At 44.8% G+C, this 23,076-nt stretch overlaps 1 protein-coding gene across 2 annotated transcripts in view; it reads right to left on the bottom strand.

Moving 5' to 3' along the window:
• The window catches only part of KLHL1 (kelch like family member 1), a 331,806-nt gene that overhangs the window by 85,301 nt on the left and 223,429 nt on the right, over nt 1-23,076 (bottom strand). For both annotated transcript variants that reach the window (XM_060233540.1, XM_060233541.1), the window contains exon 6: nt 8,584-8,770. In XM_060233540.1, coding sequence (XP_060089523.1) covers nt 8,584-8,770 — 187 coding nt within the window. The remainder of the gene's footprint in view (nt 1-8,583; nt 8,771-23,076) is intronic.

Below are 23,076 nucleotides of genomic sequence, written 5' to 3'. Positions count from 1 at the left end.
TCAATGCACAATTCTGATGGATCCCACACAATGTTTGGGACTTCTTTTCTTTTTGATTCCCCCCCTGCCACCTTCATATTTAGATTGCCACAGCAGGCAGCCTCCTTCCCCATACCCCATTGGTGGGACAGTAGGAACAAAAATGGAGAGGTGTCACACAACACTGTGACGTCACTTCCAGTTGCTTATCCAACACTGATGATACATACTGGGAGAAGGTTACACAAGTACAAATGTATAAAAGATACATATCACCAAAGTATCATAACCTAAAATAACTATGGTAAATCAATTATATATCAACAGTATACATTAAGTGTACAAGTCATGCAATCATAAATCACAAATACCAATTACAATGAACCTAGTATCAAAAACTTGAAATGTCCAAATTGCAATAAACCGAGTGCCAAATACTTGAAACATCGATTAGATTAAATCCTCTGAACACTTCTTTTCCCCTCAGGCATTTGGAGGATTTAATCTTATGGACATTTCAAATATGACACTATGTTTATTGTTATTCAGACATTTCAAGTTTTTGATACAAGTTTCAATGTACCGTATTTTTCGGTCCATAAGATGCTCCGGACCATAGGATGCACCTTCCTCCTGGGGGATGATCTGCTGCCTCTGCCTCCGATCCCGGCGCTTCCCCCACGCCTGCCTGCCTGGCTCCAGCTCTGCTTCCAGCAAGCGCTGGAAATGCTCCACGCTGCCCACACCGCAAACCCAGCGCTTCACGAGCACCGGCTGCGGAGGGGGCGGCGTGCTTCCTCCATGCCTGTCTGCCTAGCTCCAGCACTGATGCTTAAAGCAAGCGCCGGGATCGGAGGGCGGAGTGAGCAATCCTGGCGCTTGCTGTAAGCGTCAGAGCTGGAGCCAGGCAGACAGGCGCAGGGGAAGCGCCGGGATCGGAGGTGGAGGCAGCGGATCCCCCCCCCCCCGAGAAAGGTACGTCCTATAGTCCCTTTGCTCCATAAGACGCACACACTTCCCCCCCACACTTTTTTTTTGGGGGGGGAGTGCATCTTATGGTCCGAAAAATACGGTAATTGGTATTTGTGATTTATGGTTGCATGAATTGTACACCTGAATATACACTGTTGATATATAATTGATTACCCATAGTTATTTTAGATAATGATACTTTGGTGGTAAGTTTTATACATCTATCCAAATTTGATGTCATGGTGTTGGTTGATACTTGAGATATTAGGGAATACCTAATCCCCTCGTCTGATGAAGCTCTTAATAAAACTTGGTTGGTCTTAAAGGTGTACTTGACTCCTGCTTTGTTCAGCTACTTCAGACCAACATGGCTGCCAACTTGGATCTATCCACATAGACTACATTTCAGATGCTTGAAAGCAACAAGGAGAAAGCCTGTTACAAGACATGCCCCAAAGAGACACGATGACCTTTTGAAAGCGGATTTTGATATTCTTACACAGTAAAAATCCAGTTCCACCAATAACAAAACACCATTTGCACCAATAATAAAATGTCACATACAACGCTCAACTCAAAAGATTCCAATGCATCCTTCTGTGGGTTGAACCCTTTCCCCTTAACAAGTATCCTGATGATGTCATCAGAAAGAACGCCATACTTCTTCCAAGATAGTTCTGGAACTGTAAGGCGGAAAAGCAATACCTCTTCCTGGGAATGAAGGCAGAATCCTTTCACACCGAATGCTGTAAATAAAACCTGAGTGTTTCCCACCAATCATTTAGCAGCACTACATTCCTAACTCCTGTTGATACCCAGCAGGAGTTTTTTTATCCCTTTATTAAAAACTACAACTAGATCGGTTTGTAGATTTAATCGCCAGTTTAAGTAATATGACATTTTAAATGATTGTTGCCATAGATCAATTTTTATCTCTTTCGATTACTAAGATGTCATATATATGAATTTCTTGCCTGGGCTTTTTTAGAATTTTCTTTTCTCCCTCCTCCCCCCACTTCATCTCAAGACAGTGATTCATTGAAAGCAAGATAACCTAGGGCTTTGATTTTGGAGTTTTCCCCTGTCTCTCTCTCTCTCTCACGCATACCCTTTTTTCCCCATCACAGCCCCTCTGACATTATTGCTTTTTGAGTCTGCAGCTGAGTTTTGCCCCTCGGTTGTTTCTTCTGCAGGAACAGTGGAGATGTTTGAAGCACCTGATGGGAGATCAATCAGCATTATACTTCCCCCCCCCCCATAAAACCGTTCAATTATTTATAGAGCTTTCTTTGACTCGCGAGTTTCCCCTCCCTCAATAATCATTTTACAGCTTAATCCCTGATAATAATTTACTCTACAGATTTTGTTTTGCTCTTGGGATTTCAAAAAAACCGCACACAAAAACCCTCTCAAACATCGTTTTAAAAAGCTGGACATTTTATAGACTTCAAGAGACACAGTCTTCCCAATAATATATTCTACGTTTGGACTCAGACATTTTGCTCAGTAGCGGAACTGAAGTGAACTGATGGGGAAGGGCATTTTTTTTCATTAGCAAAGAAGACCTGAGAGACCTGTAGCCCCAAAAGGGCTACAGATGGTTCCTTTATTTGGTGTTACTTGTAATTTGTGGAACATCTGAACCAATATAGCACAGGTGCTGTATTTTGGAAGTTTTGAAAAGTCCTTTAACTTCCACCCTCATTGCTAGCTGAGGGAAGAAATGTGAAGAAATAAAAAGAACAGTTATCACATTCAGCTAAAGACATTTTTACTTCATCGTGTCGGAAGGGATGTGGAGAAAGAGGGGTTTATTTTCATATGTGGTGGACATGCCCAAAAATGTTCCTTTTTTGGTCTCATCACTGAAATTTATTTTATCATAGGTGTCCGGATCCCACAATCCCCTAAAATTTGCCTTCTCGATCTCTCGGAGAACTTTAAGATATCTGTGCAGAAGAAGGAGTTGATATCCTTGTTGCTCATTGCAGCAAAGTTCGCAATAGCAACAAACTGGAGGTTAAATTGGACTCCCTCGTTGGTTGTCTGGCTGAGTAAGTGCTGGGAATATTTTATCTTGGATAAAATTGCTCACAATCTGGATGGTAGGATGAGACCAGGTTGCACAAATACCCTTCTTAATCTAGACCCTTGTCTAGATTATTTTGCTTGTGGCATTTTTGGACAGGGCGTGTCTATTTCTGGTTTATTGGTTTGGCATGAATAAGTACCAATTATTTTTGTATCATATTAATGTGTAACAATCTATTTGTAGACTGTCAGTTTTGGCTTTGTTTGATTTCTGAAATAAAATTATTCTGAACTTTTTAAAAAAAGAACAGAAATCACAGATAAAGTGGGCCACATATATGCAAATACTTGGGTTGGATCCAGCAAGCTTTTTTGCTCAGTGTTGCCCAGTTCTCATTAGTCTCTATGGCTTTTGTCCACAGAGTTCCCACTGTTGGGTCTAGTTTAGGATGGCTGGACTGGTCAGGCAGCCATCCTTACCTTCACTTAGCAGAGTGCTCCTTCTAAGCTTCAGCTCAGCAGTGTGGCCTAATCTAATGGTCACCACACAATCTCACAAACCGCACAGAGAGCCCTTGATTTCAGTTAAGAAACCAATACTAGTGTATTTATTTAAAAGAAACATAACGTATAAGTGTAGCAGAGAGAAAGAGTGACTTAACTGTTGTGATTAGCAGGATGGCTTTGGATTGTAGTAGGCCATCTGCTTAGTTCAGATCAGGAGGAGAGACACTACACTGTTCCTCCTGATGCATGCAGGGAAGAAGAAGAAGAAAGAAGAGGAGGAAAACAAGAAGGAAGGTCCCTGAGATTACATTCTACCCAGGGCTATTTTTGTAGGGAAAGTCTGTCAGGAACTCATTTGCATATTAAGCCACACCCTCTAATGTCACCATTGTTTCACAGAGGGCTTTTTTGTAGAAAAACCCATCAGGAACTCATTTGTGTATTAGGCCACACACCCTCAACACCAAGCCAGCCGGAACACCAAGCCAGCCAGAACTGCGTTCCTGTGTGTTCCTGCTAAAAAAAACCCCTGATTCTACCAATCATAGAGAGTGAGTGATAGCAGAGTAGACAGGAAGGAGACTGATAGGAACCTATTGATCTAGATTGCTCTATGGTACTTGTAGTCTTGGAGGACTGAGCAAGAGCCATCGCCAGTCTGTTCTTCTAACGCCCACAACCACCAGCATAAGCTTTTTGGATAACCAAGTGGGACCCCTACACATACCTTTCTTTTTCACTAGAGGAAAAGTTCATGGGATGAAAAGTTTTGGGGAGGGACGGTGGCTCAGTGGTAGAGCATCTGCTTGGTAGGCAGAAGATCCTAGGTTCAATCCTTGCATCTCCAACTAAAAAGGGTCCAGGCAAGTGGGCATGAAAAGCCTCAGTTTGAGACCCTGGAGAGTGGCTGCCAGTCTGAGTAGACAAGACTGACTTAAGGGGAGGGGCGGTGGCTCAGTGGTAGAGCATCTGCTTGGGAAGCAGAAGGTCCCAGGTTCAGTCCCCGGCATCTCCAACTAAAAAGGGTCCAGGCAAGTGGGCGTGAAAAGCCTCAGTTTGAGACCCTGGAGAGCTGCTGCCAGTCTGAGTAGACAAGACTGACCTTGATGGACCGAGGGTCTGATTCAGTAGAAGGCAGCTTCATATGTTCATATGGGATCCAACTCCTTGTTTGTCACATAACTTTGGAAACTTTTGGTGAGAGAAACATAATAATAATAAGCATCAAATGGTGTCAAGTTATAACCAACTTATGGCAACCAACTTATGACCAGGGCTCTGGCTGGTCCGACCCACCATGTGGCAGCCACATGCTTCCAGGCCAGGAGGTGTGGCCTAAGATGCAAATGAGCCCGCCCTGGCAGGGAGGGTGGGATAAAATAAATAAATAAATCCATGTTTTCAAGAGACGAACAAAGGTGGTTTGCCATTGTGTGCCTCTGTATAGCAACCCTGGCCTTCTTGGGGGTCTTCCAACCAAGTACTAAGAAGGGCTGGCCATGCTTAGCTTTGAAGCTCTGAAGAGTTCAGGCTAATCTGGACTATTCAGGCTACTAGGAGAGACTTAAACAGTATTATGGGGTCCTCAAGGGAATGGAGAACTGAATGGAATATTCTGATGCCAGTTTCTCCGGAGCAAGATTATATAAAAGCCGGGGATTTTTTTTCTGCTGGAGCATGCAGGAGTGGAGCTCCTCCTGGACTGACCAGGGCTCTGGCTGGCCTGACCCACCATGTGGCAGCCACATGCTTCCAGGCCAAGAGGTGTGGCCTAAGATGCAAATGAGCTCCTGTTGAGCTTTTGCTACAAAAAAAGCACTGTTAAAAGCAATGGTTCTGCTCCATGTTTCCTGCACCCTCCTCACCCATAATCATCACTCATTCATTTCTTTGCTCAACTGAAGAAAAGAGTTCTTCGCGAAATATGAATGATGACTGATTAGGATCCATCCTGAATGGCCATGAACCAATTTTGATTTATCAGGAACAAACCATACAAAAGGCAAAATGTAAAGATGTTATTTCTTTGGTTGAAATTCTTTTAGTTGACAGTAATTTTCTAAGGGTACAACTAACTGAAGTGCGAGAGAGATGGGAAGTATTAGAGCTGAATGATCCTGAAGGAGATTACTTTGTATTTGATGGCTTTGTCCTACAATTAAGATATTCCAGTAGGAAATGTCTTGAATATTACTAATAGAATATTGAGTACTGACATACATATAGATTCAGTAACTAGCTTGATCTGAAAGACCTTAGAACTAGCTACAGATTGAGTTCTGGGTATTATTTTATCTGCTCATCTCAAATCAGTTATTGCCAAGAATTCACTCCAGAAAACACATACACAGAGATAGGGACAGAGATGTCATAAGAACATAACAGAAGCCATGTTGGATCAGGCCAATGGCCCATCCAGTCCAACACTTTGTGTCACACAGTGGCCAGAAAACCCAGGTGCCATCAGGAGGTCCATCAGTGGGGCCAGGACACTAGAAGCCCTTCCACTGTGCCCCCCCTCCAAGCACCAAGGATACAGAGCATCACTGCCCCAGACAGAGTTCCATCAATATGCTGTGGATAGTAGCCACTGATGACTTCTGCTCCATATGTTTAGCCAATCTCCTCTTGAAGCTGGCTATGCTGGCAGCCGCCAGCACCTCCTGTGGCAGTGAATTCCATGTGTTAATCACCCTTTGGGTGAAGAAGCACTTCCTTTTATCCATTCTAACCCGGCAGCTCAGCAATTTCATTGAATGTCCACAAGTTCTCATATTGTGAGAAAGGGAGAAAAGGACTTCTTCCTCTACCTTCTCTATGCATAATCTTGTAAATCTCTATCATGTCACCCCGAGTTGACATTTCTCCAAGCTAAAGAGGCCCAAGCATTTTAACCTTCCTTCAAAGGGAAGTGTTACAACACTGGGGATTTAGAACTCACAAGAATGACAGATACAAGACCTGTAGCTTTAAGAAAACAATGCCCACTGAGATCGCATCCTGAAATCTCGGTGGTTAGTATGGATGTTCCCAAGCAAACACAGCAGTATTGCTAAGTCTTCAAAGCTCAAGTTTCTGTAAAGTAAAACTGTGGGGATGCTAAAACAGCCCTAGAAAAAGTCCCGCTCCCTCTGCTGTCTTGTCCCCTGATGGAGGAGGGCTCACTAGGGACAGGCCCAAAGGCGACCGATGAAGCCAGTGCCCAGACAACTTGTCTGGGCTGGGCAGCAGCAGCTGCCATGCAACTTGGCCAAACTTTTCTAGGAAGAAGAAGAAGAGGAAGAAGAAGAAGAAGAAGAAGAAGAAGAAGAAGAAGAAGAAGAAGAAGAAGAAGAAGAAGAAGAAGAAGAAGAAGAAGAAGAAGAAGAAGAAGAAGAAGAAGAAGAAGAAGAAGAAGAAGAAGATTGTGGCTTGCTGGCCTTTCGCAGGGCCTGCAAAACGGAGCTGTTCCGCCAGGTCTTTGGATGAGGCAGCGGGCATCTATTCATCGATCGGTCGGCCTCCCCCCTACTGCTCTGCAGCTCTACTGCACTACTGTACTGTGATGCTGTATTGCGGTACCATTTTGTGCTATGCCACCTTGCTGACATGCCATCTTGCTGAATCATCTTGCTGCACTTTGATGAATGTTGCAATTGGTTTTATTATGATTTTATTTCTATTTGCTGTACTCTGCTCTGAGCCCCCAATGGGGGAATGGGTGCAATATAAATAAATAATAATAATTAAAAAAGAAGACGACTGCAGATTTATACTCTGCTCTTCTCTCTGAATCAGAGACTCAGAGCGGCTTACAATCTCCTATATCTTCTCCTCCCACAACAGACACCCTGTGAGGTGGGTGGGGCTGAGAGGGCTCTCACAGCAGCTGCCCTTTCAAGGACAACTCCTGCGAGAGCTACGGCTGACCCAAGGCCATTCTAGCAGCTGCAAATATAGGAGAGGGGAATCAAACCCGGTTCTCCCAGATAAGAGTCCACGCACTTAACCACTACACCGAACTAGCTAGGAGTCTTCCAGGGAAAAGTTAAAGATGGGGGAGGCAGATAAAGGTAGGTTAGCTGGAGGTGGGAAGGAGAGAAAGTAGCAGGAAAAAGTAGAGCTTATCGGGATTGCAGAGGCAGGGAAAAAAGAAATAGTCAGGAAGGGGATACAGGGGGGAAATAAGATGCCCCACACAAATCATTACAGCCCCCCACTTGTGGTTCACTAATTATGATGCAAGTTGACTAAATCCACCGAGCTTGAACAACAAGCGCCTGTAGCTTAAGATATGGACAAGCGTATAAAGCAGGGGTGGCTTAATTCAAGAGCCACATAGAATAAAGGTCAGATTTGAGAGCCACAAGCAGGGCTTTTTTTGGTAGAAAAAGCCCAGCAGGGACTCATCTGCATACTAAGTCACACACCCTGACCCCTGTTCCTGTGTGTTCCTGCTCAAAAAAAGCCCTGGCCACAAGACATTAGATGTTTGAGAGCAGGAAGGAAGGAAGGAAGGAAGGAAGGAAGGAAGGAAGGAAGGAAGGGAGGGAGGGAGGGAGGGAGGGAGGGAGGGAGGGAGGGAGGGAAGGAAGGAAGGAAGGAAGGAAGGAAGGAAGGAAGGAAGGAAGGAAGGAAGGAAGGAAGGAAGGAAGGAAGGAAGGAAGGAAGGAAGGAAGGAAGGAAGGAAGGAAGATGAGGGAGAGTAACGAGGGAAGGGAGGTGGAAATAAAGCAACTTTAACTTTAAATGCATTCTTCAAGTTGCTGGCTGGCTTGGCTTGGAATAGTCCTTTAAAGAGACAAATGCCTTCTCCAAGCTGGCTGATAGGGTGGTGGGGACTTCAAGGGCCACACATTATGTGTGAAAGAGCCACATGTGGCTTCCAAGCCCCAGTTTGGCCACCCCTGGAATAAAGTATGTGGACCGTAGCAACCCCATCAAAGGTTTGTGTTTGGTTGTCTCTTTATCCAAATTTTCTTCTCTATCCGAAAACAAAACAGAGCAACCACTCTGTAGATGAGTCCACTTCATGGTGACACTCAGATATTAAAGGCCATGACAGGAAACGAGATGTATTCTGTCAGTGATGGTGTCTTTTAAAATGACTGGTACCTTTGTTGTTGTCCATCCCTCCGACCGCATACAACGTCCCAACCGTGGATTTCCTCGGCTTCGTTCTTGGGCTTTGCATGAGAGTCCGTCTTTCTGGCAAAAGATGATATTTCATGGCTTCCAGAATCAGCTTCTGACATTCCAAGTCATCTTTAAAAAGTGCATGGTTTTCTAGGTCAGCTAAAATCTGTAAATTATACGAGGGGTGATTTAGTAACGGCATCCCAATCCTTCTCGCCTGATCCCCAGAGCGCTCTGCTTGGCCAAGCTTTACTCGCATGAATAGAGCTTGGGCTGGCAGACGACCTTGAGGAGGATAGCCTAGTAAACAGAAAGGCAGGAAATCATCTGCAACAGCAACCCGGATTACACAGGCAACATGACCAACACATCACCCTGGAGCATGGCCAGCGGTCATTTTGTAGCAGGAGCTCCTTTGCCTATTAGGCCACACACCCCGGATGTAGCCAATCCTCTAAAAGCTTACAAAGAAGAGCACTGTAAGCTCTTGAAGGATTGGCTACATCCTGGGGGTGTGGCCTAATAGGCAAAGGAGCTCCTGCTGTGAAATGACCCCTGAGCATGGCCAACATATCAGCTCTGTTCTTGGTCCCACTGAAGTGATAAATGGTGCTTAAATGATAGCACTGCTAACAGCGGGTGAAAGCATCCAAGGTGGCCCTTGGATCGTAGTTTGAAAATCACAACTTGGATAGGAATTTGAACTGATGTCTCTTTGATCTGCTCCAACATTCTAATAACTATACTATAGCATTTCTACATAGAGGTGGGCAGTGGAAGATCATGGTCATCTAATGAATGGATGGATCAAAAGTACTAGCAAGTCAAAACGGACTTACGGTGACCCCTTAGGGCAGAGGTGTCAAACATGTGGCCAGGGGCCAAATCAGGCACCCGGAGGGTTATCAGGTAGGGGTCCCAACCCTCCCGCCCTAGCGGGGGACCCCAGGTTTTCCAGCCTCTTCCCTCGCTCCCCCCAAAAATGGAAGAGGGGGGAGAGGGAGGAAACGGCGCCAAGCAGCGTGGCGAGCCGCCCCATCTCGGAGCGGCAACGCCGCTGCGCTGCTGCAGCCTCTTCTCCGAGGACCCCAGCTCAAGCCAGTTCTGGGGGCCCGAGAGGCCGCGCTCTTCACTGGCCCCGGGAAACTCAAGCTGCCGCCGCCGACCGGAGCCAGGGAAGGAGAGCGCCTGCCTGCAGAGGAGATGGTGCAGGTAAGAGTCCTTCGGGCGCGCAGCTCGTCCCAGGAGAGCCTGCTTGGTGTGCTGTGGAGCGGCCGGCAGCCTTGGGTGGGGCCGGGCGAGGGCGTGGGGCGGACAGGCCGCCGCAGCTGCAAGTTTTAGAAGCAGGGCAGGGCAGGCCAGGTAGAGGATCCCCCAGGGAAAAGACGTGCGGCTGCGCAGCGTGGCGAGCTGCCCCATCTCGGAGCGGCAACGCCGTTGCGCTGCTGCCGCCTCTTCTCCAAGAACCCCAGCTCAAGCTAGTTCTGGGGGCCCGAGAGGCCGCGCTCTTCGCCGGCGCCGGGGAACTCAAGCCGCCGCCGCCGGTCCTCACGTGAATGAACTTAACAAGGAATGCTAGTCAGCTGTCTACAGCATAAGGGGGGGAAAGCTACTTTTAATTATGCCATGAACTTCAGTGGCTACTCAGTTTGGATGGCTATTTTTCTATTGAATTCTAATGATGTGTTTGCAAAACTGATGTCCATAATTAGTGGTTGGCTAGTTAGTTAATTAGTGGTTTTAATGTTTTAATTTTCTAACTATATTCTTATTATATTTAAAATTTGGAGTTCAGTTATGCTTGTCACACCCTTGTTCCTGGCTCCGCCCCTAATGTCTCCTGGCTCCACCCCCAAAGTCTCCTGGCTCCACCCCCAAAGTCCCCAGATATTTCTTAAATTGGACTTGGCAACCCTATTATCAGGCCTTCAAGCAACTGGTTGTTATCTGCTTCCTTCTCCCTCCCTCTTGCTTCCTTCTGCATCACAGCTTGCTTTGCCAGGCTTGCTCAATCACACAGGAGCTATAGAGCAAAGCCTCTATTTTCTCCACTGGTTGAGGCTCTTCTCTTGGGGAGGAGGGAGAGTTTGCTTTGCCAGACTCTCTCAATTGCACAGCAGAGTTACTGAACCAAGCCTCCTTTCCTTCTATTGGCTGAAGTTCCTCTGCCTTCTGGTCCCTTGGGGAAGGAAGGAAAGAGCTAGAGCTTCCTTTGCCCAGTTCCCTGGATCCCATGGGAGAAATACAAAGAAAGCACCTTTGAGACCAAATGGGTGCTAATGTTTTAAGCATGTTTTTAAGAGTTTTTAAAATCTTTGTGTTTGTTTATGTCCTTTATAAAGTGTATATCTCTTCTACCTGGCATTACACTTTATGACATACATGGCCTGGCCTGACAAGGTCTCATTTATGTCAGATCCATCCCTCATAACATATGAGTTTGACACCCCTGCCATAGGGTTTTCAAGGCAAGAGACACCAGAGGTAATTTGCCATTGCCTGCCTTTCCTTGGTGATCTCCAGGACTCAGACTCAACAGGAGCTCGCAGGAGCACAGCTCCTGAACCTTTCTGAGGGTTCCCCCTCTTCCTCCCCACCTACTTTGTCCATTGTATAACAATCCCTGGATTAGGAGAGCAGGCAGCCCACCAGCCACCAGGAACTTTGCCACACCCCCAGCAGCCCTCATTAACCCCTGGAGAAGCCCACACCACCCTTTCTGCACTTCTTATGTCATTTTGGGAGGCGGGTGGCTTGCTGGCCTTTTGACAGTGTGGGGGGGGGTGACCCAGGAGAGCCCCAGACGAGTGAGGCCTGCTTGGCCTGGCTGGATCTCTAGCCAGACCGAGCAGGCCTTGCTTGCCTGAGGGCCTCCTTTCTTGCATTGGGTTGCTTTTGGCTGGGGGGATATGCTAATGAGTTATGCTAATAAGGTCTGTCGCCTATTTTTCTACAAAACGACCCTGGGTGGTCCTGCATCTGATTACTAACCGGGAGTGAACTCTGCTTAGCTTCCAATGAGACTGGTGTTGTCTGGGCCATCCCGTTCAAGGTCATCTCATGACCACCCGAGCAGAAAACTGGACATCTATCAATTTCACAGCCCATGTATTATCTACTGGCTCATAACAGCAATTAAAAAAAAAAAAGTTGCTTGACATCCGTCAGCTAAATGTTGTTGCAGCGCACAGTCCTTATTTTGTCATATCCTAAACAGTTCTCCTGAAGCAAATTTCACCTCCATGGTGGTTTAAACAAAGCTAATCATAGCAAAAAGTTGAAACGCTTTTTTAAACTATAGGCAAAATGCATAACTAGTGGTGTTTGGGTTTTTTTTACTATCATTCTCAGATAAATTACGGCTGTTGCTGATCTTGTTAAAAATTATATTGCGCATTAGCATATAACAGTGGCTCAAGAAGCCAGCCAAGCAAATATTAGGCTCCTGCTCATGCGTATTTAATCTTGCCAACATGTTACAAGGAATAACTAAAATGTAATTAGCTGTTATCCTGGTTCGTCATAAACTTTCTTTCTGTCCTGGACATTCGTGAAAGAGTTTAGTGATCAGGTTATTTGAGAATAAATGATGCTCAAATGTACCCCTATGTGTCTCTGACAATTTTGCTGACCAGGGGAAAGAGAATGTATCCCCCCCCCCCTACCTGTGCCATCTTGGACAGCATAACCATGTTCTGACATCAGAGGGTTATGGTGCTTGTCTGCAACCCCTAGCTGCCATAGCCCTCACTATTTTCATTATTAGGGAGCCCCATGGCACAGAGTGGAAAGCTGCAGTACTGCTGTCCAAGTTTTTTCTGCTCATGACCTGAGTTCAATCACAGCAGAAGCTGGGTTCAGATAGCTGGCTCAAGGTTGACTCAGCCTTCCATCCTTCTGAGGTTGGTAAAATGAATACCCAGCTTGCTGGGGGGAAAGTGTAGATGACTGGGGAAGGCAATGGCAAACCACCCCATAAAAAGTCTCCCAAGAAAACGTGATGTGACATCACCCCATGAGTTGGTAACAACTCGGTGCTTGCACAGTTAATAATATAATTATTACCTTTACCTTTTTACTGAGGGATCAGATTCCCTGGATCATTTCTATTGTTTGTCTACAACAGGTCTGCACAAGCTGTGGCAAAAACTCAATGTAACCTACCTTCCATATATGGCCATCTACTGGAAAATAGATAATCCTCCTGCTTTTACTGTATGTTTGGAACAGCAAAAGAGCACAGGGGATATGATAGCCCTACTAGAATTGAACTTCTTTTCAAATTTGGAAGCAAAATTTGTTTTTAAAGCACTTCGTCAGGACAGTTACTGGAGCCTTCCTTCCTAGTTAAGTTTTTTTTTTGTCCTTGTTCTTTCTTTTGAAAATTAATATTGCAATTAACACTAATTTGCATAATAAAGTAATGAGAGCAATCACACTGCACAGACAAGTTCACAAACAAATGCGCCAATAATAGGCGCAACTGTATCCATTTTATAATATAATTATTTATATATTTGTGCATGCAAGGTCTTATGTTTGGTAATTAAGGGGGGGCGAGCCCACTAAAGGCACAAGAGAACAGTTGAAAAAACTAAGCATCTAATTTAAGCAATTTATTCCAACTTTCCCCCCAAGCATTTTTCTCCGTCTCTGTTTCCTCAGTGGAGGATTTGGGCATTTAATGATCCAGAAGCTAGGAAGCATTCATTACTGTGTTAAATCTAAGCTACTGAATTTATTTATCTTAACAGGGGGAAAAAGTATTAAAAATTTAAGCAATTCTGTATAACAACAGATGCTATAATATGCATCAGTTGATAGTTGCAAAACATGGAAGCATAATAAGAACAAATTTTTTGAATGGAAAGCGGCTGCTCTCCAGAGTCTCTGGAAGAGGTCTTTCCCGTCTCCTATTGCTGGTCCTCTTTAACTGGAGGTGCTGAGGACCGAACCCGCGATCTTCTGTATAAAAAGCAGAGACTCTACCACTGAACCACAGACCCTCCCACAGTCAACGTTCTATGATCCTGAAATGTCTTTAGTGAACCTCTTTTTACTACAGCCTTTTGGCACTCCCTGCAACAGCACTGATGCACTAATTTACCTTGCCTCTCTCAATCTCACTTGCCAAGAGCACCACCCTGCAGCCAGAGCTGAATGGTTCTATAGCATTACAATGCCAAGTTGCTTACTGAGTGGCCTTTAACTGAACGGAACCAATGATGTGGATGATCCAGAAAGCATTGCTCCCATGTTCAATTGCCTTCATTTGATGCTGGTGACATGATAACATAGCCAAGGCTTGTTGTCTATATCGAATTGTGACATTAGCTTGTTCATTGTGTGACTGCTGATTGCCTAGATCACGAGTATGCATAATCCAGGAAGGAGAAGGGAGCAACATCTAGAGGGGCCAGTGGATGGACACTGAAATTAGAGAATATCCCACATAACTGTACAATGGGTTGGATTCAGCCACTTTTTCCTCTGGTGCAAAAGCCCCCATGATCCCTAACATAGCTTTTATGGGTGGTCAAAGGAGACCCCTTTAAAAGGCTAGGCTAGAGATCATGAGACTGTATAGGTTTGTGGCTGTTGTAAGGAGGAAAATCAGGTGAGATAGATAAAAGCAGGGCTTTTTTTGTAGCAGGAACTCCTTTGCATATGAGGCCACACACCCCTGATGTAGTCAATCCTCCAAGAGCTTACAGGGCTCTTATTACAGGGCCTACAGTAAGCTCTTGGAAGATTGGCTACATCAGGGGTGTGTGACCTAATATGTAAAGGAGTCCCTTCTACAAAAAAAAAAAAAACCCTGGATAAAATACTGTCTGAATCCAACCCAATGGCTTGTTTCGGGGTGTGTGTGTGTGTGTGTGTGCGAATTGTGATAGTGACATAGCTGCTCAGAAATGGCATACACCTTCCACTTATTCCTATCTTCACAATCCACACCCCCCCCGCCCCAAATTTTTAATATTGTTTCAAAGTTACACAAAATCTGTTTGGCCAACAGGGGTAGCATATTTCTGAGAAAAGACAACAGAAGTACCCTACCTTATTTCTACCTGTTGCACTCCTACTTCCGGATTTGCTATAAATTGGGAGGAACAGTTATTTAGCACCCTGTGTATAGTTCCATCACTGACACACACCCCACCCCTGATCATGCTGTCAGCTTGTATGCATTGAAGCTTGCCTTTATTACCTGAAGTGTTTATTTACTGTCAACTAACACTATAGCCTCTGGCCTTACTAACCCTAGAAATGTAACAGAATGTGAAAGATAGCTGGGAGGAATGGACCAGGTGCCAAAGGGCTTTGAAGTGCAAAATATCTAGCTGGTTCTCAGGCAGAGCCAAGCAAGGCCACAGCAGGGGAGGAGAGACAGGCTATGCCGGGGAGATAACAAATATGGGAACTGCTTATTGTCAACGGAAAAGCCCAGCTTTATTATGGGAAGTGATTTAAAACCCTCTGCTTTGATGTGTATCCATAAATGCTTATGCTTGAACCCTTTTCGTCATTAGTATCAATGACCCTGTGTAGAGAGCAACATTGCTGTAATCAATAAATGGAAACTTATTTTTAAACCAAGATAAGTCTATTCCTTCTTGAAACTTCAGTGCCCCTTCGCTGACACATGCAGTACAGTATCTCCAGATGAGCAACCCAGATGTTATAGATGTTATTTTATCTATAGTCCCAGACAGTTCATCACAATGAAATTATTTCACCCCCAAGAAAATGTGTCAAAAGAACACTGAGTTGTGCCAACAGGGTGGAACTCATCACAGAAAAGTAGATGGGGCCACAGGTCCAGTAATTGATATAGCACCGCTCCAACAGTTCTACAGAAGAGATGAGAATCAAAAATGTGGGAGGTTATGCAGTGGGAGGATTTCTTGGTCAACCATGTCCTACATGTTTGGACCAAATGTCTGGAAGCCCCCTCTGCTTTTTCAAAATGCTCTTTTGAACAGTGTTCGACAATGTCACATCTTTATGCAAGAAATGAATGATATGCAAGGCAAGAGTCCCTTGGATCCAATTAAGAGACTCAACAACTAGGGTGTTAAGAGATAAGATCGGCATTTCCTTTATTTGTTTCCATTTCAATATGAGAAGGAAAACAATCTCTCTCTCTTCCAACCATCTCTCTGTTCCAGTTTTCCTCAACTTTCCTTCACAAAACATAACATATTTATACAATTTTGATAACAAAGCAGGTCTAGTTGATTGGTTACAAAGTTCTCGCTTCTGGCCTTTTGGCTCACCCTATTGGTTCAAAGAAGCCTTGTCTCTATTCTGGGATATGAGATCACCCAGACTGAGGTAATTCCTTTGGGATTCCTTTGATGTGTACTTCCCAATTCCTGCCTTCCTGGCATCTCGCATCCGGGTGGAACGCGGTGGTTATCGTGGTCCTCTAAGAATGTGCATATAGTCAAGGAGTGTTTGTTCAGGTTCTTTGTCTAGACTTTTGGCTCGGTTCCAGAAAATGTGTCAATAAGCAAAATCTCTACTGTGAGGAGCGTGATGATGCTTTCAGACTGGGGGGCGGGTTTCTCTGGAGGTAGGGAGAAAAGAGTTCTTTTTCAAAGGATTTTTATAACAACGTGATGGAACATGTTTTATATGAACTCTACACACTGTGTGACCTCTACACACTGACCGATTTTGCACTCACCCTACGCCGCTCTGACGTTTCTCTTTTCAGTGCTGCGTCTTTCCGATTTCCCAATATCTGCTCCGGGGCTTCAGCCTGCATCGCCATTTTTGCGTGGCAAAGAGAAACCGTTAAAAAACAGTTTCTCTTTGCTGCACAAAAACAGTGACGCAGGCTGAAGCCCCGGGGCGGATAGTGGGAAATCGGAAGGACGCCACGCTGAAAAGAGAAACGTCAGAGCGGCGTAGGGTGAGTGCAAAAACAGTCACTATGTGGCTTCAGCTAGAGAAAAAGAGCTTTGTAATATGTAATGTGCTTGGTAGAGAGTTTTATAAGAAATGATCTTTCTTTGTTCTCAAAGGCTTAATGCCTGTGGCCCATAGACGCTAATTCATATATGTTGTCAGGTTCTATTATTAGAGTTAGTGAAATATGTTCTATGATCAGAATGAGTGCAAATGTATGTGACACTCTGTGCATGTTCTAGTGCAACATTCTACAACTAGTGATGGATAAGTTAATAATACACAAGGGACCTCTGTTCTAGGAGTTAACACATATCTTACCTAACTAATTTTTGTCAAGAAATATATATTCCTGAACAACGTTATATTGAGAATTAATGGAATATCAGTAGTTCTAGTGTACTCTCAATGAGTTGCATTTATTTAGAGATGCATCCTTGTACTCTTCTAAAAAGTTCAGCCAGCTCTGGGGACATACCCCTGAGAGCAAGCCACGCTAAACACATTTGAGTCAGATTCTGATTAGATCTGCTTAGAATGTTTACTGAAGTCAATATGCTGAGAAAGTAGTAACTCTCCTTCAGACGACAACACTAACATCCTAATCTCATGATTTCCACTAATCTAATCAATACCCTGATGTCTCTGGCAACATACGGAAGACAACTCAAGCAAAGCCAATCAAGCCCAAGGTATAAGGAGACGATCTCGTGATTAGGTTCTTTCTCGAGCCGCCTAACAAAATATATTTAGCTATGTGCTGCTGCCAACTGCGTGCTGCTATAAAAACAATAATTAAAAATGCACAGTCTAAACTCACTATGAAATGCAACTTGTATGTATAATTCTGCAAAGTGTTCAGAAAGAAAAAAAATTAAAAACACTATTTGGGATATACTGCGGACACTGATTCAGGTAGCATTCAATTGGTATCATGTATAAGGACAATGATGAGAGGGAAGGGACAGGACTTTTTTGTAGCAGGAACTCCTTTGCACATTAAGCCACACCCCTCTTATGTAGCCAATCCTCCAAGAACTTACAGGGCTTTTCTTTCAGGGCCTAATGAGAGCCAGTTTGGTGTAGTGGTTAAGTGTGTGGACTCTTATCTAGGAGAACCAAGTTTGATTCCCCACTCCTCCACTTGTGCCTGCTGGAATGGCCTTGGGTCATAAGAGTTGTCCTTGAAAGGACAGCTGCTGCAAGAGCTCTATCAGCCCCACCCCCCTCACAGGGTGTCTGTTGTGGGAGAAGAAGATAAAGGAGATTGTAAGCTGCTCTGAGACTCTGATTCAGAGAGGAGGGCAGGGTATAAATCTGTGGTCTTCTTCTTCTTCTGTTGAAGGATCGACTACATCAGGGGTGTGCGGCCTAATATGCAAAGAAGTTTTTGCTACAAATAAAGTCCTGGGAAGGCAGTATGGTAAAGCCCTATCTTGGAAGCTAAGTAGTGTCAGATCTTAGAAAGGAGACGACAAAGAAAGACTCTGCAGAGGAAGATAGCAGCAAATCACCTCTGCTTCTCACTTGCCTTGAAAGTCCCTTGCCAGGGCTGCCATAAGTCATCTGCAATTGGTCTAAGGTTGCCAAGTCCATCCCAAATTGCTAGAGCATCCAGGAAAACCATAGAGATTTCCTGGAAACGCCTAGAGCAGCTAACATGCGACGTTGCTGGCACAATGACATCACTTGCAGGTGACATCATGGTGCCAGGAATGTTGGGGGAGGTTCCCCCCACTGGCCCAATCTGGGCCGGACTGGGAACCTCCAGGGCAGGAGAACCCCCACCCGAACCAGGGGCTTGGCAGCCCTAAATTTGGTGGCACTTTACAAGCATATGGGTAATGGTGAGGTAGCCTTTTGGTAGGCTATTTCTCCTTGTAGATTTTTTTTGTGCATTGTCCTGTTCTGTATAAGATAAGCAGTACAGAGATGGAATGCTCTGCCCCACTCCCTTGGCACAAGCAAAGAGAAATCTCCAGCCTTCCCGCAGCTCCTGTTTGGCACAAGGAAGGGGCACATTGGAACAGTGGTCCCCCCCCCAAAAAAAAGGGATTTTTTTTTTTAGCAGGAATGCACAGGAACGCCGTTCCAACTGGCATGGCATCGAGGGGGGTGGTGGCTTAATGTGCAAATCAGTTCCTGCTGGGCTTTTTCTACCAAAAAAATAAAACCACGTGTGAAACTTGTACTCTCTTTTGAATCAGCAGTGTTGGCAGCGGTGGTTTTCATGTGTGGAGTCAGAGAGAAGGCAGGGAAACAGCGTATCGTATCGTATCGTATAATGCACTGCCTGACTTTCAAAGCTCAAAAGTGAAGCAACTTATCAAACCTGAAGTCACACACAGATGGCATACTCAGATCCATGCTGACTGCGTTGCTACAGACCCTTACTCCAAAGTAAACCTCACAGGACACAATAAACCTGCAGTCTTGTTTAAACCAGGTGGCAAGAGCAGCCCGTCCCAGGATCTGCTATGCAACGGGGAGAACAAGAAGAGAATAAGACAGGGGTGGCTAATGGTAGCTCTCCAGATGTTTTTTGCCTTCAACTCCCATCAGCCCCAGCCATTGGTCATGCTGGCTGGGGCTGATGGGAGTTGTAGGCAAAAAAACATCTGGAGAGCTACCGTTGACCACCCCCGAATAAGAGATTGGATTTATATCCTGCCTTTCACTACCCAAAGGAGTCTCAGAGAGGCTTACAATCTTACCGCTGATCTTGACTAGGATGGCCTCTTCAAACCAAGCTGCAGCCCCAGGATCTGCTGTGCAGCAGAGAGATTGCTCCGCAGGGCATGCAGATCCTGGCTAGGCTGGCTTCTCCTGTAGCCCATGTTAAACCAAGCTGTATAAGAACTCAACCCCAAGCCAAGCCATGGGGGAACAGACAAGCTGCACCCTTTAGATTTGAATGAAGCACTTTTTTGTAATGGTTTATGATACCCTATATAGCATCATGTAACCACTGGTATCTCAGTATTTCTGAGGACCATGTTCCTTGGGCACCTTTGAGTTCCTAAATAAACCAATCTATTTGAAATAAAACAAAGGACTTCATTATTGGGAATATCAGGGCTTGACACCCAAGGCACAGATGATCCTCGGCTTCTCTTCTACATTCGCTTTAAACTTTAAAGGGACCGCAATAGTAGTCCAACAATCAGCTGAGAGGTGGGAGCAATCTGCAACTGCCTCTCTGCTCCTTTTGGATCTACCTAGTAATTCATGAATATATCTGGGAGTTTAAGGATTTTTGTTGTCCTGAGAAATCCCTGATACATTTGGGATGCTGAAATAAACTCCAAAAATGCTGATAAGGTATTTACAGCTCAAGTGGATCCAAACGTACGCCTCTAAAAGACATGTTTCTTATCTGATGACTACCGAGTCATGAGAAATCACAAATTAAACACTGATAAATGAAGTTGTGGTTTTGGCATCCTCCAGTTAGAAGGTACTTATTTGTACTGCTTTAGGTTTTCGACTGCCCTTGCACATTGGACATTTATTTATTTATTTTAAAGCAGGATTTCTGTTGTTTTCCAAAATTTAAAAGGGAACGTTTCCTTCCTTCATGATTCTGTATTTTTTCCCCTTTGTGATTTTGTATGCTAGATGGGTTTAAAAGCCAAATAAGCAAATCTTTGCACAATGACCAGGCTGGTATTAGAAGAGCAAATTACATTCCCGGTCCTAATTGATCCAATCTCACCTTAGCCAATATTTTGATTTTGTTTGCTAGCAATAAAATAAATCCAGTGTAATTGTTCCCAATACCTGGCTGAATGTATTTTAATTAAAAACTGGCATTCTTCAATCTAAAGCTTTAAACTGGTTTAGCTTGGTAAGAATATAACATTTTACATATATAATCATACCTTCAAGTCAAACTCTGAAAGATTTGCTTAATAATGCGTATAATTTAGGGTTTGGTGGATGTTTTTTACTTTAAGAAACTTGAATGAATCATGATTTGCCCACTAATAAAAGTCAGACCAAATGCACCAAATAAAAAAGAAACAGAAGTGGAAAAATTAATACCATTCTGTGCATAGTGATGTATTTACATGAAGGAACAGGGCTTTTTTTGAACAGGAACGCACAGCTGGCTTGGCATCAGAGGGTGTGGCCTAATATGCAAATGACTCCCTGCTAGGCTATTTCTACCCAAAAAACCCCCAACCCTGTGTGGAACAATGGTGCTGCCGGGGGTGTGGCCTAATATGCCAATTAGTCCCTGCTGGGTTTTTTCCTACAAAAAAAGCACTGTGAAGGAATATTATATTATAATGGTGAGATAATTTGAGTTCCTGTGTTGTCACACAAAACCATCAAGTCAAGCTAAAACACCAAGTGGGAAAACCTATGGAATCCTTGATCTGAAGTGGTACAACAGGGGGTCTCCAACCTTTTTAAAGCCTGTGGGCATCTTTGGAAACACAGGGCAGTGGGCATGGCCACAAAATGGCTACCGTGAGAGCTGGAGCCAACTAAAAAATGTCAGGAAGTGAGGATCTGTATTACTCTAACCACAACACTGCAACATATCAGGAAGAAGTTCTGCCTTAACAGGATATCTTTTTAAAATGAACGTATTCAAGAATATCTTCTTTCATGATGATGATACTGGATTTATATCCTGCCCTCCACTCCGAATCTCAGAGTGTCAGAGCAGCTCACAATCTCTTTTATCTTCTTCCCCAACAACAGACACCCTGTGAGGTGGGTGGGGCTTACAGGCTCTCACAGCAGCTGCCCTTTCAAGGACAACTCTGAGAGAGCTATGGCTAACCCAAGGCCATTCCAGCAGCTGCAAGCGGAAGAGTGGGGAATCAAACCCAGGTTCTCCCAGATAAGAGTCCGCTCACTTAACCTAACTGGCTCTCATGAACACAGCTAGGGATGTGCAATAGGAAAAATTAGGGGTTTTTTTAAAATCTGGATTCTGAAATTATTCACATCTCCAATACCAGTTTAGTGTTCAGATTTGGCTTTTCCCTAGAATTCCTCAAAAAGTCAGGACTCTTATTCCCTATGGGAAATCATTCTATGGTGGGATTTTTTTTTGCGGGGGGAGGGTTGGAGTGGCTGGGTTTTTTTTTAATTAATGATATCAAAATTGTACTGGTGTTAGTGCTGCCTGTCACTGAAGTCCAATCAGATTTAACATGAGACCAACATGGACCAAGAGGTCCAATTCTATGGGCTCCTGAACAAGGTGTCCCCATCCATCCTCCATTGTTTCATTTTGGGAAAAATATCCCATGCTTTCTGCAGGGCAAAAGAAGAGACACACAGGAGCAAGCAACCACTGGCCAAAAGCCACCTAATGCAAACACATGTGACAAGCAGGGGTGGAATTCTAGCAGGAGCTCCTTTGCATATTAGGCCACACACCCCTGATGTAGCCAATCCTCCAAAAGCTTACAGGGCTCTTTTTTTGTAAGCTCTTGGAGGATTGGCTACATCAGGGATGTGTGCCCTAATATGCAAGTGAGCTCCTGCTAGAATTCCACCCCTGGCAACAAGTCCAACAGAACCAAGATCAAACCAGAGAATCCCAGCAGAACCACGGACCAATGTGGCAAGCCTAGCACATCCATTGTCAAACTAGAGAATCCAAGCTAAACCAAATGCAGTAAGGGAAGGGAGTCCAGCTCAGCAGAACCAATGTCAAAGAACAGAAGCTCAGCAGGATCCAGAGTCGACATAGCAGTGCAAACTCAGAACCAATGTCAAACAAAGAATCCCAGCAGAACACTGGCAAGCCCCCCCTAACATATGATGTCATTTTATTGTGAGAGCAGTTCATTATCAAGCTTCGTAACTTTTGATGCTAGCAGCAGCTTTCTGTACCATACAGACCTCCACTACTTTAGACATGCTATTTTAAAAAGAGCATTGAGGGAAGGCAGGCAGTTGGCAAGGGGCTATTCCCTCAAGGGCATACAAGGCAGTAAACTGTCCTCATGGTACTGAGTGCTGGGCAGCAGGAGACACAGAGAAAAGGCCTCAGAATGTGAAAGGGAAGATGGAAGTTGTAATGTACTGAATGATGAGATGCGTTGAAGGCAACATGCTTTATTGGTGAGTACATCACAAGGTGAGGAAACGTGGGCCGGGTCCCAATTATATACATACCCTGGAACAACCCTCTGTCTGACCAGGTCCAATCCTGGCCAGTTAAACTTCCCGCCACAGATCTTGATTGGCGAAGCCTATTAGCAAGCTACATCCGGGGACCAGTGGGCTTCCACTGGTCGCCTCTGTAGCATTTGCTGTGTTGTAACTTCAGGACTGAAATGCAAGACATAACATTCCTCCCCACCTAGTTCAGGACACAAAGTCTTTCAAGTAGGCTGGCACCCTGCGTTCCCTGGTTGACCTCCTCGGGGTTATTTGGGGAGTTGGAGCGGCCGCCATGGCTGGCGGGGCGGCTGGTTCCTTGTGCTGGGGTGACGCCAGAAGAGGACTGTCCGCTGCTTGTTGCTCTTCTGGAATCTCCTCTCTGGGGGGGTCGCTCCCACTGCTGTGGTGCTCTTCCGCCCGTAT

This window comes from Heteronotia binoei, chromosome 3, assembly GCF_032191835.1.
Source record: "Heteronotia binoei isolate CCM8104 ecotype False Entrance Well chromosome 3, APGP_CSIRO_Hbin_v1, whole genome shotgun sequence".
NCBI classification, from domain to species: Eukaryota; Metazoa; Chordata; class Lepidosauria; order Squamata; family Gekkonidae; genus Heteronotia; species Heteronotia binoei.
This window is presented reverse-complemented; position numbering and strand designations above follow the sequence as displayed.